The sequence below is a fragment of the Spea bombifrons genome, chromosome 7 (genome assembly GCF_027358695.1).
Source record: "Spea bombifrons isolate aSpeBom1 chromosome 7, aSpeBom1.2.pri, whole genome shotgun sequence".
Classification (NCBI taxonomy): Eukaryota; Metazoa; Chordata; class Amphibia; order Anura; family Pelobatidae; genus Spea; species Spea bombifrons.
In genome coordinates, this window is record NC_071093.1 from 35837861 (window position 1) to 35856782 (window position 18922).

The 18922-nt window shown below is 38.3% G+C and overlaps 1 protein-coding gene across 1 annotated transcript in view; it reads right to left on the minus strand.

Annotated features, from left to right (window-relative positions):
* The window catches only part of SNX29 (sorting nexin 29), a 161528-nt gene that overhangs the window by 34575 nt on the left and 108031 nt on the right, over positions 1 to 18922 (minus strand). Inside the window, exon 19 of the mRNA XM_053471455.1 lies at positions 3693 to 3833. Coding sequence (XP_053327430.1) covers positions 3693 to 3833 — 141 coding nt within the window. The remainder of the gene's footprint in view (positions 1 to 3692; positions 3834 to 18922) is intronic.

An 18922-nucleotide genomic window follows, 5' to 3' on the forward strand; every position in this document is an offset into this window, starting at 1 on the left:
GTTGCTACATTATTCTGGGTAATGTACCAAGTCCCTGAAGGCAACTCAGCTTGTCAATAATATAAAGACCGGCAGTATGTATTGTGTCTATAAAGAGATAAATGGACAGAAAAATCAGCAGATAAAATTCAGGTAAGTGAAGCTCAGTGCCGGGAGTGAAACAGCTTAATATGTGGTACTCTGGTATAAATGTATGCTTTAGACATTTCCAAGATGGTTTATCTCGCTTGTAGGAAATCTTTTCACAAACAAATTAGACAGACCCCCCCCCCCACAAGGACAGTCCAGATCCAAAAGGCAGAGTACATGTTGTGCTTATGGCTGTTGGTTTGGAGGTACAGAGATTTAGCCAGCCATCAAAAGTGATAGGAGGGGATAATCAAGCAAAAAAATCAATTATAAGCTCCCTTGGCTGCTTATTAGACACTTGAACTGGAATACGAAGCTATCTACATTAGCATCAGCGTAACGCCTTGTCTAGTAACATCCTGGTCGACCGTGGTACATTATGGTTTCCAACATTTAGATATTACCTTCTTGATTTCCTTCTTTCTGACTGGCAGATCATTGCAATATTTTTATCCCCACATCAGCCCCAGATACAAATGTCTTCCCTTCACTGGTCCTCCATTGAAGAATGGCTATTGGCAAAGCGAGCAAAGACATCAAACGTGGAATAGCCTTCAGGAGATTACACCTAAGAGTATTCAGATGAGCAAACAAAATATAAGGTGCGTGATCCAAAATGAACTAACCCCATGAGTTTGTCCTCACAGATGGAATTCCTCTGGCCCACCGCACTCACAGCCACGAGGAGCTACACAATATCATCAGGAGTCCTAGGTAGTTCTAGAAGAGCGGAGGGGTTCTCAAAAGCAGGAGAAGAAAGGAAGCGTCACAAAAACACAAGTGAGGGCTGCTCCTTGTACTACAATGGTATTTGATGCTGTATTTATAACATGGGAAGGTCCAACAAAGAATTTTTAAATGACATAAGGTTCGTTATGGGTACACACTCCTATTTTTTATGCGTCAGTTTTTAGGTGGTGTGATTATGGAAACACTTTTCTTGCATCGGATTGCTTGCGTGTGAATATATGGAAGTATGTATATATTTACCTGTAAACACGTAATTACTTACACAAGCAGCACTAAATTAAAAAAAACATAAATTATATCAACATCCCGACAATTACATTTCCTCAGGATATGCATGTTTAAGTGTAAAGCAGATGTCATTATGTAATAATTGAACCTGCTAGCAAGGGATCTTCATAATGTAATCAAAATAGCCTAAAAGGCCTTAAAATATGCACAGCTGCAAAGCAGGAAACATTTGATTTCTTTTTAAACTTTACACTTAAACAGATAAATGCAGAATACAATCACATCATAAAATATGCATGTTACACTGTATTTAAATCTCGAAATCTAGGACTCACAGGTCCGCACTGCATTTTACTTAAATACAGTGTTCTACCTGCAGAAAAAAGTTGACAAAATTCATAAGCTTACACAGACCTATTTGCAAACTGCTCCATTTTAACTACGATGGACCATGCGGCATGATGACCGTATAGAAATGTTGTACGCTGATCATTCAGGTGCTGTACCAGCTAATTTAACATTTGTAACAAAAAGTAGCAAAACCTCATTCCTATAACTGCGGAGCACCCAAACGGTTCACAGAATCAAAATCATTTCAAATTTGGTTTCATTCACAATTTTTCTTGGGAAGGCTTAATTTCCATGTGACATAAAGGCAGATGCTGAAAAATTGTTTCCATGGAAACTGAAAAAAAAACACATTTCTTAAAAGATTAAGATTGCATACCTTGAATCAACATCTTTCGGTAAATTTTAACTCCTAAAGTAGCATGCTGACCTTTTCTTTGAGAGACTAAACATTTTTACTGCTTTGCCACAATAACTACATTCCTGGCTCTCTATCTTGGTTTATAGTGAATGAAAATGTTACAGAGGTCCGCAAGTCAGGAAGAAGGAAATCAAACGTCTAATATCTAAATGTCGAAAACCATAATGTACCACGGTCAACCAAGGCGTTATGCTGATCCTAGTTGGCCCTTCTTATTTCACTTCAAATGTCTGGTCTGTAACCAAGGAGATGTATGATTGAATATTTTGGTTTGATTACCCCGTCCTATCACTTTTGATAGCTGGGTATATCTCTGTATCTCCAAACCAACAGCTTTAAGCACCACTGACCTCTGGCTGTTAAAAGGGAAGTCTTTGAGCGTTAAATGCAGCGCCGTACACAGTGATTTAAGCCTACAGATAAAACACAGGTTGCTATGTTATAAGCAGGCCAGAAAACAGAATAAAATGTGTCCCACGAAGACATTCCTTTTAAGTATAAAAGGCTTATTATTCAAGCAGGATGATCATTAAACATGTAGTCTTTTGTTTTTATTTCTTGCTTTCTTCATGACAATGTAAAGTAGGCAGCATGCTGTGGGCAGTAGCCAAATTATACTTAAAAAGGATTAATTATATCTTACTCAGCCAAGGGAATAAAAAAAATGGATTGGGCCGAATGGGCAATTATTGCTAGGGAGTCAAACATAAAGGTCATAGTGACAGTAACATGAAAAGGCAGAATGTCCAATAAATGTGATTCCTAATGATTTGACAATAGTGACACAGCTGGCACCTGTGATAACCTCTTTCCCATGTTCTAAAGAACTCTTCTGCACTCAATTACCAAACAACGTCGTCAGAGGCACGTTGTAAACTTCAAAATAAGTCATCTCTGCTTGTTGGAAGTGTGAAAAATTATAAATTTCTAAAACAGCTAGGTGCTGAAGTACAAAAAATACGAGGAAATGTAAAGCAAGTATAAACATGTGGGGATTTTTTTAATCGACAGGTTTATATATTAATGAAAATTAATTAAAAAAAGTTTTTTTTATAATAATCACGTCATTAATCAGCGGAAAGCAGGAAGAACGTAATATGAATTACAATGGAATACAAGTTGTCTGATGTAACAGAGTTATATAAAACAAAACGCAACAGCAACAAAACAAAAATGGCATGCGTAGGAAACAATGGATTGCTGATCTGAACAAGGATTTGTTTTGTTTATTGCATCTCTCTCTTGGAATCTTTACATGCATACATTTCTCCGATAACAGATGCTCCTTGATCTCCAAGAAACAGTGAAGAATGTATTAAAGGGGCAGCCATATATGCGGTCTCTTCCAATGTATTATTCCCTAACAGCTGGGTTCAGCATTGACCCATAATGTTTTCAGCACTCCAGCCTGAGGACATTCAGTGCAGTATACCACAACTCACCAGAATAGCCCCAGGGCCATACAGATGGTATGTCTGATGTTTCATCGTATATCCGATCTAATCAGCTGCCCAGGGCTCCGAGCTTGTGTGGAGTTCCACCTATGTTTGTAAGCAAGTGCACACAGCAGTGAGCACTTGACCTAGAGCTAGCCCTTCAAACTGGTAAGACATATCAAACAACTCATTGGAGTTTATCATTGATCGCGTAGGGCGGCTGGAGGAACTTGTGTGTTTTTACCAGCCCAAAACATTGGTTGATTACATTACCTGTTACCTTTTTTTAACCTTAAAATGATGAAACCACAAGACATTTTTTTCAATCTCATTATTAATAATTTGAAAAAAATAATAAATAATGACATTACAATTACTACCTTGTTCCCAATTGCTTTCTTTGGCGGAAACTGAAAAGCCCTCACGTGTGGATATTTGCTTTGTAGTTTGTGATGCAAGCTCCGGAACTCGGCATATCTACGATAGATGTTCCATTCATCATCTTTAATCCTGATATAAACCTAAAAAAAAAAAATCAAAATACTTAAAACGACTGCTACAGTTTTCAAAATAAATAGAAATAAATTACTCAACATTTTCCAGCATACAAGTATGGTTACTAAAAATAATAATGCTTGTTAAGTTAGCATTCATGAAACATTATTTATATATATATATATATTTATATATATATATATATATATATATATATATATATATATAAATAATAATAAATATATATAAATATATATATAAACCATGGGAAACTGAAATACAGGACATAGCTCCGTTCCACACTCATTCCATGTGCCCCCCCCTTTCTTAGTTTTAATACTGGTCCCAGTGGGGGTGTACCATGGGAATTAGAGGGGCATCTAACAAATAACGTGCCAGACGTGGGTCTTTCATACTGCTTGACTGATGTACTAGTGTTCAATATGAATATAATTTCTGATGTAGGACTGGCCATTGGTCGAAACATTGGGTGCTCATTCCTCCACAATCTAAAAAGGTAAAAATATATAGTGCTATCTGGACCGGGGGTAGTGGTTTCCTAAAAGGCTAAGTCCAGAAAGTAGGTCTGGAACACAATCAACACAGTTTATACAGTCGCTTTATATATCTGTCTACAGATTTATGGGATTACTAAACTAAAAGTTCCATTTTATTCCACCGTCACTGAAACATATACCGTATTGGCTCGAATATAGGCCGCACTTTTTTCCCTTCCGGGTTGTTTACCCGCATCGCCGCAGCCGGTGACCGTCCGGGCGATGCGTTTTACCTCTGCCCCCAAGACTTACCGGAGCAGACTCCCGGGTGTCTTGCGGGGCGCCGGCGGGGGACATCTACGCAATACGCGTATACAACTTCCGGTTGTATACGCGTATTGTGTAGATGCGCCCCGCAAGGCACCCGGGAGTCTGCTCTGGTAAGTCGGGGGGGGGAGGAGGACAGTGGTAGCATATCGGGGGGAGGAGGACAGTGGCAGCATATCTCGGGGGGGCGACAGTGGCAGCATATCTCGGGGGGAGGAGGACAGTGGCAGTATATCTCGGGGAGGGAGGACAGTGGCAGTATATCTCGGGGGGGAGGACAGTGGCAGCATATCTCGGGGGGGGAGGACAGTGGTAGCATAGCTCGGGGGGGAGGACAGTGGTAGCATATCTCGGGGGGGGGGGACAGAGTGGCAGAATGTTTTTTTTTTTTTTTGGTGCTTTTTAAAGAAAAAAACTTTTTCTTTAAAAAAGCACCAAACTTTTAGGGTGCGGCCTATATACGGGGGCAGCCTATATCCGAGCCAATACGGTATATATTCACCATCCCCTTGTTCCTTGTTCATTAGATTGCTTTAAAATGATGAATCGCACATAATGATCATTATGTGTCCTTTCTAAAGGTAAAAAGGTTCATTACATGCCAACCGGTTTCTGCTGATTAAGGAAGCAGACAATCACACACAGATATAATATAACAGAGTTCACAGAGCATCACAAAGATAAAGTAATGGGAACCCACTTGTTCAGGATAGAGCAGCCTAAGGTTGATTATAACAACCTGTGGGCTTTTCGTTAACCCATTATATACCGTTGTCTTCAAACAGGGTAACATTTGCGGTATTCTCCACCTATTTAACCTTGCATGTCATTGGCATTTTGAATATTGTTTCTGGGTTTAATTTAAGTCACCAAGGACATGCTGACCTGCTGTGACAGTAATTAAGAAAAGAAACCAGCTGCCAGAAAAAGAAAAATTGCTCCAAGGGGGCTTACTATGATACAGTTAGAAAGGACACCTAAACCAAGTAGAGAGAAATGGGTAAGGGAGTGTGCGTATGCAAAAAACAATTCCTTTGCCAGAGAGAGAAGAAACATAGGGAAGCAGGGCTTTCCTAGAGGAACTGTGTCAAGGCCAGGGGGTTCCCAGGTATGATCATCTGGCAGATTTTAGGATATCTGCAATAACCACAGGCCTGCCTGCAGTAAACAAATAAATTCCCAGGTATGTCAACATAAACAAAACATTCTATGTCTACTATTGATGAATGTTGCACCTCCACTGTACAGGCTACTGTTGGTGATAAGAATAATCTAAGATTATGATTTAGAATACTGGTAGCTTTATTTTTCACTATGCGAGTAGAAATGTATTAAATATGACAGCATCAGTGGACAGCGTTTTTTGAGGGGGGGGGATTATCTTGTTTCTTCATCCAGGGTGTAAAGAGTTTACAAATTGGTCCATTGGGATTTTAAAACAACTGGAAGCCACTTTTTCATTAGGTCTGATTTTATGTATACAAAGTCAATTTCATTTTGCCTAAAAAAAACACATAAAATTTGACATTTCAATTACTCTGCTGAAGCCTAATGAAAGCCAGAAAAAAACCAGAAATAGTTCAAATTACAAAAGAACTTAACAGCAGTGTCTCATCTCACCAAGATTACTACTCCGCTAAACTTTAACTTGAGATGAGTAACCATCAGTAATTGCCTACTTGGCTTTCTTTATAATTTGCCCTGATCATTATCAGATGCCTAATCACATTTAAGCACATTGTTTCTCGTAGGAGATCTACTCCAGAAACATGGAGTGTTGCCGAGTAAGAATTGCAGGGAAGTATTGTGTTCTCTATAAAGCTTCTCTTTTTGTCTATAACTAATTACCCAATCTACGTCAACTCTCAGTGATGCATCTACACCTGTTTTGCAGGTCAACAACAATCTATACAATCTCTAGCCTCTTATCTGTGCCTACCTGGGGTAAAGCTTTATTTTTTCCTTAATAATGCTCAAGAATGGTAGCCAAATGATAAAAGGCCAAAGAAATTAGCACATCTTTTCTATCAAGTAACACAATGCCTCTGTATTAGGAATTATTTCATGTTAACCTACTTCCCTGGATACAAATGAATCCTCCAGAAGGTTCTGCCAGTATGTTTAATTACACAGATCCCCCTGTGTATGAGTTTATTTCCCGATCTTCATGTGTAAGACAGGGCCACAGGGCTGGAGAAATTGACCTTATTTTTCATGTTACACATTTTTATTTTTGTACGCATGTAGAAAGCGTTGCTACCTGACATAAACCGCTGAAATGTATCTACAAAACAACTGCAAAAGATTACCTGGAATGCACCTGTTCTTAAACACGATTAATTACCGTTAGTGCTGCTTCTGTTACATAAATTAAAGTACCTTAACTAAAAATACTTAACATTTGGTTGCATTATTTCTGGATCTCAAAGCTGCCAATCACTCTACACTGCCTGTAATCTCTTTACTGCCCTAGGGCCTTCTCTGCAAAGACTCGCAGACCCCTCGGGCAGGAACACACTTATCTAATATTAGCTAATATCTGTGGTACCCAATTGGTAAGTCTACATATTTAACTAGAGATATATATTAGAAACTACTGTGCTGAAGAACAAGATGGACTTTGGTAATTTCTACAATCCCCATTTGGTAACATTAGTTAAGAGTCTATTTTTTTGACACCTGTAGTGTCAGCACAAATAAAAGTGGAAAATAACAATATTCAAACTTTCCATTATGTTTGGACTGATAATACAACATAGGAATCGGGTATCTCAGAGTCTATCTAACATAGTAACAAACACATCTTCAACAGTTCAACAGTTCACAAAGCAGGAATGTCCCATTCAAGAAAGTATTTCTTCACTGGGAGGGTTGATAAGTGCTATAGCATTTCTAAAGAAGTTGTGGAGGTCAATAAACTGAGGGAAATTAGGTTGTCTACGTTCAGAACATAGGGTGAGGCCAAGGACCAGATAAGGTTGACATCTTACAATGAGTAGGCAAATGGGCAGACTAGATAGGCAAAGTAAAGGCAGAAAAGGAAAGCCACCCCTTAACAATGTCAATGTGACCCCTAATGGTGTACCTGTGGGGCAGGACAGGTGATGTTCCAACCTTTACTGGTCTTTAAAAAGGCCGGTACTAACAATTGTAGAGCAACTGTGATTGTCACGACGTGCAAGCAGTTTTTATTTGCTATTAAATTCTCTGTTTCCTGGAATCTAATATATTGCGTGTTGTTTCAAGTTACTTAAAAAGGGCAATTATACAATACCTATTTCTCAAAATAAATTAGAATAATGCCTAGAACACAATTACATTAAGCAACTGTGATAAGTATCTTAAAGATGATTATAATTTGGGAGGTATGAAACATAAATGTATTACTATAAGATTTGTTATTTAAAGCGAAACCATGGTAAAAGTAGTATGTAATAACCGTTACACAAAACACTAATGGAAATCATCTGTTATGTTTACAGACCATTAAACACAAAAGTGCTGTCACAGGTAACTGTTCTTAATATAGCTCATGTTACTTAGTAATGTTACCATTTGAAATGCCAGAGCATTTGACATCAGAGCTTTCCTCACAGAAGTGCCGTGTGGTTTTTCACCCCTTTAAACAGTACATCAATTACTAACATCAATGAGTAAAAATATAGCATTCTTTCCACTTGAATAAAATTAACGTTGACTGCATCGCAGGCTGTATAAAGACCAGGGCACAGTCCGAAGAATTATCAGGATAAAAAAGTGTCAACCAGCTCTTGAACAATGACACAGGAAATTAACAAACAGCATTTAAAATGTTAATGAAACGCCATCTTTGTTTGCCATGATGGCAGCTTCATAAGGTAACCAGGTTAAAAAAATGTCAGTGGTCTGTGCTCACAAAACCTCAATGACCAGGGGATGGTCCAAGGGAGGTACCTACGCTGATGTACACCGCCGAAACATGCGATATGAAAGAGTTTTAAATATATTTTTCTTGAGTAAAATTATGCCTTTCCAGATGTCGCTCGCGTGTAAAATTACCCTTGTTCAGATATCGAGGGCACACCAGTCCATGGAGAAGCCTCAAGGATGGCAGTCTCTGATCCTTGATTTTAAATCAGTCTCTTCCATATCCTAGCAAAGAGAGCTGGGTGATCTCAAACTGCTGGATTGGTTTCTGGTTTGCTGTAGTTTTTGTGTTGTAGTTTTTGTGTTTTGCTGACAAATGGAGAAGCCACTCCAACTTTCGAGAGCAAAACACGTGTCCAGGGGAGCAAGGATTTATTTTATTTTGTTCTTGATTGATACTTTAAGAAAATACATTTATTTTTTTATAAATCTGTGTTCTGTTTGTGATTGTTTGATATCCATGACAGAAGAGCATTTTTGTGTATTTTTTGTAAGAAAAAAAAAATTAAAGGTTAACCAATAGACACATTTTCACAGCCTTCTTTGCTCATATTTACCAAGGGTAACTTATAAACTCAGTAGAGCAGGGCCCTCCCCAATCTGTAAGTCAATTTGTTATGTTGTATACTAATTGTTATGTCCCATTGTACAGCGCTACAAAATATGATGGTGCTATATAAAAAAAAAAATAATAATTAGTGGACGGTGTTGTAATATATATTTCATGCACTTTATGACCAAAACACTGGCAGAAGAACTCAGAGACTTTAAATGTGGCACTGTGATAGGACCCCACCTTAGCTACAAGTCAGTTCGGGAAATTTCTGCCAGGCTTGATCTGCCCCGGTTCTAGCATGACTGTGCCCCTGTGGCTTGGCGTGGAGGAACTTGAGGCCTCCATAGAATCCTGACCTTAACCCCACTGAACTCCTTTTCTTAAATTAGAATTTAGATTGCGTGCCAAATCTTTTCATACGACACCAGTGCCTGATCTCACAAATGCTCTTTTGGCTAAATGGGTACAAATCCCCCTTAGCACCTTTCCCATTTTGTCACTGTATACACACAGACATACTTACACTATTGTGGGCTCATTATTAAAAATAGTAGTATTTCTTTAATGTTAGGCAATGTTAATCTGGAAGATTGCCCATGAGTACTTTCAGGCTCGGATCATTGTAATAATATGGTTGCAGCTGGATTCTGGAGAGCAACTCCGCTTTCCACTGTCAGTTTGACAACTAACTGAAAAGAGAGACATTCCCAAAATAAACTGTAATGATGGACACTAATAACTACTGGTAATTGGCTACAATTCCTTACACATTTAGCTAGGATATTTCGGTTTCTAGAGTCTTTGAATTGAACAGAAAATGACACTTCCAAAACTGATTAACCTATAGATGGAATAATCATCATCAAAGCTATGATTAAGAATGCATTGGGCTAGCATAGAAACTGTTTAGGAATAATGCGCTACAATATAAATAGTTATGATTTGAATAAATGCATTATCTGTCATGGGATATACTATCATTTTAAATTTGAAATATATTTTAAAAGAAGCACTTCACATTGATCTGATGTATTCAGCACTTTCATATACGGACAAGGACCCATAGCATAGAAGTGTGAACCCTGCCACAGTTTCTCCCAACATCAATAAATCACCCCATAGACGTACATTAAACAGCTTACAGATGGTGGTACCTGTCAACATGGGATTTGCTCTGGGAGATGCCATATGGGGTCTATCCAAATTTTAGCTATCCATGCCTTAAGATATATATAGCGCCATCATATTCTGTGATCCCGGATTTATATTAATTGCAATGAGGGTCTATTGAACTCACAGAAGCAGAACATATATATGTTTGATATACTGTATATCTTCATCACTCCTAAATCCTACATTTTCAGTTCCTAAAGTGTGACTTTTTAGGGGGAGGTGAATAAAGGATTACCAGAGGAAAAAGAATACCTGGATCTCACCAACTATTGATGCAGAATTTGTATTTGACACATAAGCTCCACTTCAATAGGTGCACAAAAGCACACACCTTCATCAACTGTACAGCTCAGTGAGATGGGATGATCTTTCTGGATGGCCTATTAATGATCACCAATGCCCGCAGCGGGGTGGCTTGGCAAGACAGCAGGACTGCCTCATGCCAACTGAGATACTTGGGAGGTATAGCACAACAAGTGCCATGCACATACGGAATATGGGGTGCTCAGCTCTCATTCCCACTCAACGTGTTAGCAATGGATTCCCTACACCACCTAAACTAAGGACTTTAGACAGAGGGCCAGAAAGGTGGCCTAGTACCCACGGAATTAAGAAACACGATTAGAATCGACACAGGGCAACCAAGCGAGTAACCAAGAGCTTACCAACCATGATGCCATTTGTAATATGTAAACTGCACACCTTCAAAGGCAACTTTATTTATGAATAAAATCATATTTAAAAACCTATAGGGTGTGAAAGGCTGTCAGATTCTTAGGCACCCAACAAACACACACACATATATGTGTGTGTGTGTGTGTGTGTGTGTGTGTGTGTGTGTGTGTGTGTGTGTGTGTGTGTGTGTGTGTGTGTGTGTGTGTGTATTTGTTTTATTTTTTTTAAAAAAGGGAAGTCCCAAGAAAAACATATTACATATTCTCCTCTTGAGCATAAAGTTCAGTGCAGAACATAGTAATGTAGGTTAGCGCTGAAAAAAAATAGGTTTTACCCAGGGTTTCTTAAGCCTATCCATTTTCTGCAAAAAAAAATATATATTAAAAAAAAAAAGGAAGCTGCTGTCTATATGGGGCAACGAACACTATCCGAAAACAAAGCTGAGGTTCCATTGTTAACTCTAAACTGTCTGCAGTTAAGCACATTTCTCTGCAGTGTTTTTTAATATGGAAATAATGAAGAAATAAGAGGTATTTAGATAAACATGGCTTCATTAGTCCTCAGAGGACTTGATGACGATTTCCACAGCAGTGACTAAAATGTTAATGGCTTTACAGTTTGACGGCTACGGTTCTTCGGTTTGTTTGAAAAACAACCAATTTCAGCTTTTCTGCAGTAATCATTCCAAGGTAATGAAATGCAAACATGACTACGAAAATATGCAACTATAATGCGATTAGTTTTCAGAGGCTCTTTTCAGCAGAGGTATCATAACAATTAGAAAGAACATTCTTGTTATAAAGAACAAATCCCACATTAACTTGCACAGAGACTATAAACATTTAAATAGGTTTACATCATGTTCAGTATTTATGTTTACAAATTACTAGGGAACGTCAAGGTCGTTAACACGAGTACAGATTAACTCTGAATAGAGCCAAAGGCGGTGGGATGAACTAGACATGCCCCGAGCTGTATAATAACTTGGAGATCAGTATGGTAGATTGCCAAAATCACGGGTTTCAAATTTCTGACACTACACATACTTGTTAACAATATAACAAAGGCGTGCAAGCAGCTCCCTAAATGATATCCCTCATTTGAATCTGTTTTGCAAATCACCTATACATATGGAGACTATGGGATCTCAATCCGTATAGCTTGGAGAAAAGGAGAGAGAGAAAATGTGATAGAAACATTTAAATACATAAAAGGATTTTAAAAAGTACAGGAGGGATGTTTATTTTAAATGAGGAGAAAAGTTAGAACAAGAGACCATAATCAAAGACTAGAGGGTCGGTCAGAGCTTTAGATGTAAAGTAAGGACATTTTACTATACTGAGAAGGTAGTACATAAACGGATTAACCTGCCAGAAGTGGTAGAGGCTAGTACAGTGAATGAATGAGTGAGTGAATGAATGAGTCTTCATATCAGAAATAATGGGCAGACTAGATGGGCTGAATGGATCTTATCTGCCATCAGATTCTATGTTTCTATTCTATTGATGGAAATTTACAAGAACTCAGACACTCAGGGGTCTAGATTTAGTTATTTGAGATAAATGTAGCCCTGATGTCTGGGAAGTTACTGTAATAGATGAAACGTTTATAAAACGTAACAGAATTTAGTGCAGGATAAGGAGAAGAGACCACTTATGTACATTTTACTAGTGAAAATATAAATACCATTTACTGTTTACAGTACTTGAACACATCACGCAACAGGGAAATTCTCAATATCCATTCATAGTTTGTCAACCTGGTAGGACAAGGCTGTTGGTAAAGGAAAGTTGGTAAAGTACACCTTTAAATCATGCCCCCCTCCACTTGCCTCGCTCCATGGTCAATTCACTAAAAAGATGTATTAAATTGGAAGTCAAGGAGAGTTTCTCTGGCCACCTTGTAGATTCACTAAAGCCAAGCCAATTTACAACATTCTCACCAATTCCAATCAACATGATCGTATTGCTCGCTCAATGAATGTTTAGTGGTGTCATTAGTTGTTAGCTTTTTGTGTTTACAGTAGTGTATCCTTTTTTATCCATCACGAAAGCAGAAGGAATATGCCATTGGAAGACCCATCTATCCTTAGTGCAAACAATGTGACAATTCATAGTAAGAGGTTAGGTGTCATTTTAGGTGCTTAACAATTTTCTTCTCTTGTCCCATTCCAAACACAACAGTAAGACTTTCTTCTGCCTAATGATCTGCGTGAGGAAAGCAATCAATACTTGCTCTGACTCCATTTTGCTATCAGCCAGTGATTGAAACAAGCGAAGGTTATTTCTTTTACTTTCACGGAACCACTTTTGAAGTTAAATATTGATTTATTGACATGCTCATCTGCAATGAATGAAATATATGAAGCTTATTCACTTGCATTGATTCTCCCCTAACTGTAAGAGGCACTTGCTGGCAAACACTGCTGGAATGGTCATCAGATCCACCTATAGCCAAAATTGCCTTAAATACTCTTCTGTCCTTTAGTTTTGATGACTCCAAGGAATTGACTATCAACTCATTGGTTTGACAGATGTTCTTAACTAGTCTACATTAATAGTATAGTAAATATTAAAAACATGCTTTGGAATTTCCAAAACAAACCTCACATTTCAGCTTCTAGTGGGAAGGATCTAGCAAATGCTCTGAAAAACAACCATCGTCTTATATTCCCTGCAGGGGACCTGGATCCTCCTGGCTGGCAGCCGTTGGAGGTCTGTGCGATGTGCACAGACAACCTCTGCTACTGCCGGCACTTCTTTAGGGGGTTAAAAGGAATATCAGGGAGGCAGAGTGGCATATAGGGGGTAAAAAGGAATATCCAGGAGGCAGAGTGGCATATAGGGGGTTAAAAGGCATATCTGGCGGCAGAATGGTATATAGGGGGTATAAGGCAGTTCCGGGGGACAGAGTGGTATATAGGGGGTATAAGGCATTTCCAGGGGGGCAGAGTGGCATATAGGGGGTATAAGGCATTTCCGGGGGCAGAGTGGCATATAGGGGGTATAAGGCATTTCCGGGGGGCAGAGTGGCATATAATGGGGGTATAAGGCATTTCCGGGGGTCAGAGTGGCATATAGGGGGTATAAGGCATTTCTGGGGGGGCAGAGTGGCATATAATGGGGGTATAAGGCATTTCCGGGGGGCAGAGTGGCATATAGGGGGTATAAGGCATTTCCGGGGGGGGCAGAGTGGCATATAGGGGGTATAAGGCATTTCCGGGGGGCAGAGTGGCATATAGGGGGTATAAGGCATTTCCGGGGGGGGCAGAGTGGCATATAGGGGGTATAAGGCATTTCCGGGGGGCAGAGTGGCATATAGGGGGTATAAGGCATTTCCGAGGGGCAGAGTGGCATAAAATGGGGTTATAAGGCATATCTGGGGAGCAGATGTGCATAACTGGGGGCAGGTTCGCAAATAAAAGGTAATCAAAACAAAAAAATGCATTTATCTCAATCATAGTTTTTATTAAATCTGAAAAAATAGTTTACATGTGAATTAATATTTACTAGTAAAACTTTTTTCTTATAGGGTAGTATTCTATTCAGGCTTTTTCTTTTTTCCTACATTAATATTCAAATGTTGGGGGGTGGATCGTCTTATAACCGGGCAAATACGGTAATAATCAAACATTATATATTTCCAACAAGCAAAAATGTACTGTGTGAGCAATGCACACGTTTTGCGATTACGTAAAGAATTACATTCAGATACAGATGGAACATGGGAGTAATCTTCCTTATAGACATGTTTGCATGCCATGTGTTTAGCACATACATATATATATATAGTTCATGCTTTTAACTATGTTTGGGCAAATGGCATAACATCTTAACTTTATCTCCAAGGCCATTAGTTGGCTAGTTCCCTGTAAGGGTCCAATATAATGATAAAAAACATCGAAAGTATTGAGTAAAATTATATTTTGCTGATGTAAAGACAGACCTTAATTAGTTCTTGGTCGTGTCTGAGTTATCCAACAGCTCTATGCCTATCCCATGCATGTCTATATTCATTGTATTAGTCCCTAACACTTCTGATGGAAAGTAAAAACTGTTTGCCTATTAAAAATAATACTGTCATCATAATCATGTAAAATAAGAGCCTCAATTAATAATAATGCACCACGTATTCCAAAGTAGAAAATGTATTTGTATTTGCTGTACAGTATTTGGATGGATGACCAACATGGAATTCCATGTCCCCCAGCTTTCTACTCAGTTCTTGATTCATAGTATGAAACGTTTACACATCATTTTAAAATGTATTCCTGCTCAGAATTTTACATCTAGTTAACTATTTTACTACCAATAAAGCACCAATGAGAGTAGTGCGACGAGCTAGACTTTTCATTTACTGATGACAATCTTTAGCCAAGTGATGGAGCAGCCTCCAACCCGAGCTGCCAATATGTCTTAGACCAGGCTGGGGGCAGTTAAAGGGGGAAGCATCTCCAGCTGTGAAACAATATTAATACTTCATAAACTGTAGCCTGCGGACATACACAGCTAAAAATATAACTGTATATTTCTTTGTGTGCGCATAGACAGATTATGTAGAGATTGTAGGGGGAGTAAAAACCACCCAACACGGCAAAATGCATTTGGTGACATGACCTGGAACATTAGGAACCGGTGGTACTGTTGGCTATTTCTACAGATGCAGACCAGCGTGGGACTTATGCGGGGTGCTGCCCTAGGCAGTTCTATACATGACATGTAGATGCAGAAGTAAAAAAAAAGTAGCTTTAAGAAACACTGTTATTTAGCTCTCTCTCTCATCATTGTGTCTAATTAACAGATGGAAGCTGAACTCAAAAATACGCTCCTAATCAATACGTATCACACTCCAATTCCTGGTAACCGCTGAATCGTGAAAATGTAACTTTTTTAGACGCACTACGTTTCTGAGAAGATTCATACTTGGAATTGAAATGTTAAACATATACTCCTGAATTTCTGCAGGAACAAGATTTTCAAACCTAGCAGTACATTTTTTAAGAGAGGAAATCTACAAACATAACCCCCTATAAAAAATATCTCTGAATCTAAAGATTAAACAAGTTAATAAAGCGAAGCCATCGTCATATAATGAAATATGACAGTAGAACTTTAACTAAAGAGAGAGAATAGGACAAGGTGCCAAAGTCTCAGTATACACTTCAGCAAGCACAAAACATATCTCCCAGACTGAAATGGCAGGCGGAAGACTTGCCCAGAGCTGTCAACACAACTTAATATTTCAGTAGATCATTTGGAGAGAAAAAAAATAGCAATGCATTTATGTCAGTTTCCAAGCATTTTAAAATGGTCTCTTAATATTCCAAATTGGGGTTATAAGTAGAGTTCAATTACATAATGTCCTGTTTAGTAAATTAAACAGGCAAAACAGTGTACTTTACTAAATTAGTCAATATTTAAATATGCCATATTTCTTCTCGTCTCTTGAAACTTGATTGCAGGGTCTTAGAAAATACTTTGCTTTTCCTTCCTGTAACAAGCAACATACTGTATACTGCAGGCAGTAAAACTGTTTAGTAAATGCTATAAATTTGTACAAGTGCTAAAAAAAATTAAAAATGAAAAAGTATATGTGAAGGAAAACACAGGTTTGACCCATTTGGATTAGCACTGAAATTTGTTACCAGTAAATTCAGGTTACAGGTACAGCAGGGCTTTATAGGTGCTGATCCACTTGACACAATATTAATTGTGCTCTCTAGCATGTAAAGGAAATAAACCTTGGCAGCTTTTCTAAACCTCCTTTCACTAAAGGTTTAACTCCCAGAAAAACAAAATTAAAGTATTTTTTTATGCATTCCCTGAAATACTATAAATAAGCATACCTGGGGAGTCTGCAGGTTTGACCTGGAGTCTCCGAGTGAAGCACTTTTGTCCCTGGGTCTCCGAAACAGCGTCTTCTTTGCCAAAGAGGAGAGTGGTATTTGGCCACATCCATCCCCTTCCCACTCCCCACCCATTTTAGCTAATATAGCCCCACCCCTAAGTGCAAATGTCCCCACCCCATATAACCCCCCCAGAAAAGGGAGGGCTCTATGCAGCCTAACCTGGGAAGCTCCCAGGTGGGTTAAATGAGGCAAATGTTGACATTATTAAGGACGTATTGCTTGGGCATTTAACACTACTAGAAATTATATATGTAATGCTGCATTTAATGAACTTGTCCCAAACTCTTTTGGTCCTAGCACAGTCCCGAGTAAGTAACTACTGTTGAGTTTCTCCAGTGGAAGGGGTGAATTGACCTTGCATAAAGCATAATTAATATGGAAAGTTTTCTTGTCTTGAAAATCTTTGTATCATACAACGCCAGGAAAGAAAAGTGAAGACATTGATTTGAAACGTATATATTTAGCATTGCCTATGACTATTATATAATAAATGCATATATAATAATTTGTTCATCTGAATGAACCTCAAACATATAATACAGCTGACAAAAATATGTACTGTACGTTTTGTACGGTATGGCGTACAAATCACTTTGGTAATAAATGGCCCATGGTGTGCTAGAAGACCAAGATATTTTCTTTATTTATGTGGTTCCTTTGTGGATGTTCACAGGGATAAATGGTTTTATTCTGAAAAGGCCACTGGGTCATCATTTACCAAGTGAAGCTACATTTTCTTTGAGCTAACATATTCCTCATTGGCAAACAAGTAGTCATTAACTGAACAGCGAGCAAAGTATAAAACAGTGTCATGAAACCTATCTACATCCCTGAGCAAAGTGTAATCATTGTAAATTATATTTCTAGAAAAAAATAACAAATAAATAATATTTTCTTTAATTTGATATAGATATATGTGTGTGTATTATTTCACAATAGAGTAAACGTTGGTTCCATCTTACACTGTAAGGGTGGTATGACCCTGGAGTGAAGATTCACATTGTAGGAACATGGAAAAATAACGCACCTCCCAAGCGTCCCATTTCTCACAGGACAATTCTCAGGCACTGTCCTGCTGTACCACTTTTTAGGACAGGGGTAAAATGAGCCAGTTCAGGAGATCCTCTGATATCCACTAACTGGCCCAGGAAGCTGTAAAAAGCATAAGAGGTCTTCATTCCAATATGGCCACCCTGCAATGCTCTGAAGCTGAGCGCCACAGGGTGTCTCTTTCGGGATGGTTGGCTTGCAGTCCCACTCCAACCATGCTCTATCCAGGGTCCAGCCATGCCCACTCCCTACCTCTACCCATACCCCCTAACACAAGTGTCTTGTCTGAAATGTTGCTGTATTAATTAATAGCATAAGTATTGCAGGATTCTTGGTAATGTGAAAACTATTTGTTGGGGAGAAACATTTTTTTCATGTCTTAAAATCTCTGCAATATCAGTAAAAACTGCTTCAAGGAGGATTTATTTAGATTCCACTGGCTTTTTATTAGACGAATTACCTTTTAATATGCCTAATAGAAAAGAATAGTTCTTTACTGTGAAATTACTCAGGTACATATTACTAAAAAGGCAATTTGAATGTGCCAGTGTGTGCTATTTGCAAAATAAATATAACATGCTGATTGTTTTCTGATGATTTTAACAATACATGTCGCATTAATTTATTTACTTTATATTTTATTAAAAGTATAGATTTAGTGGTAATGATTCTTCAAGGGAATTCTAATGGTTCATTACCAAAATGGTTTGATTCTTTTTCTAAATCAATCAGACGTGAAATATAAAATCATTCTCGTCCTATATTTAGTTAGAAATCTTAAATTTAAATGATGGCTCTTCCTCAATGGGATATTATTAATAAATTACAGACATCACTTATAAATAGAACAAATTAGCGCAGCCACGTGAAGAGCTAAACATGTTAGCAACCATGCAAAATCCTTCATATTTGCCAGCGGGTTTCACCTATTATATATTCATGAAAACCATAAGCTTTATTTTCATTTTGTAATGACTTCAAGCAACACAGGCATCAACGTAGTTTAATGGTATAGAAAAAATA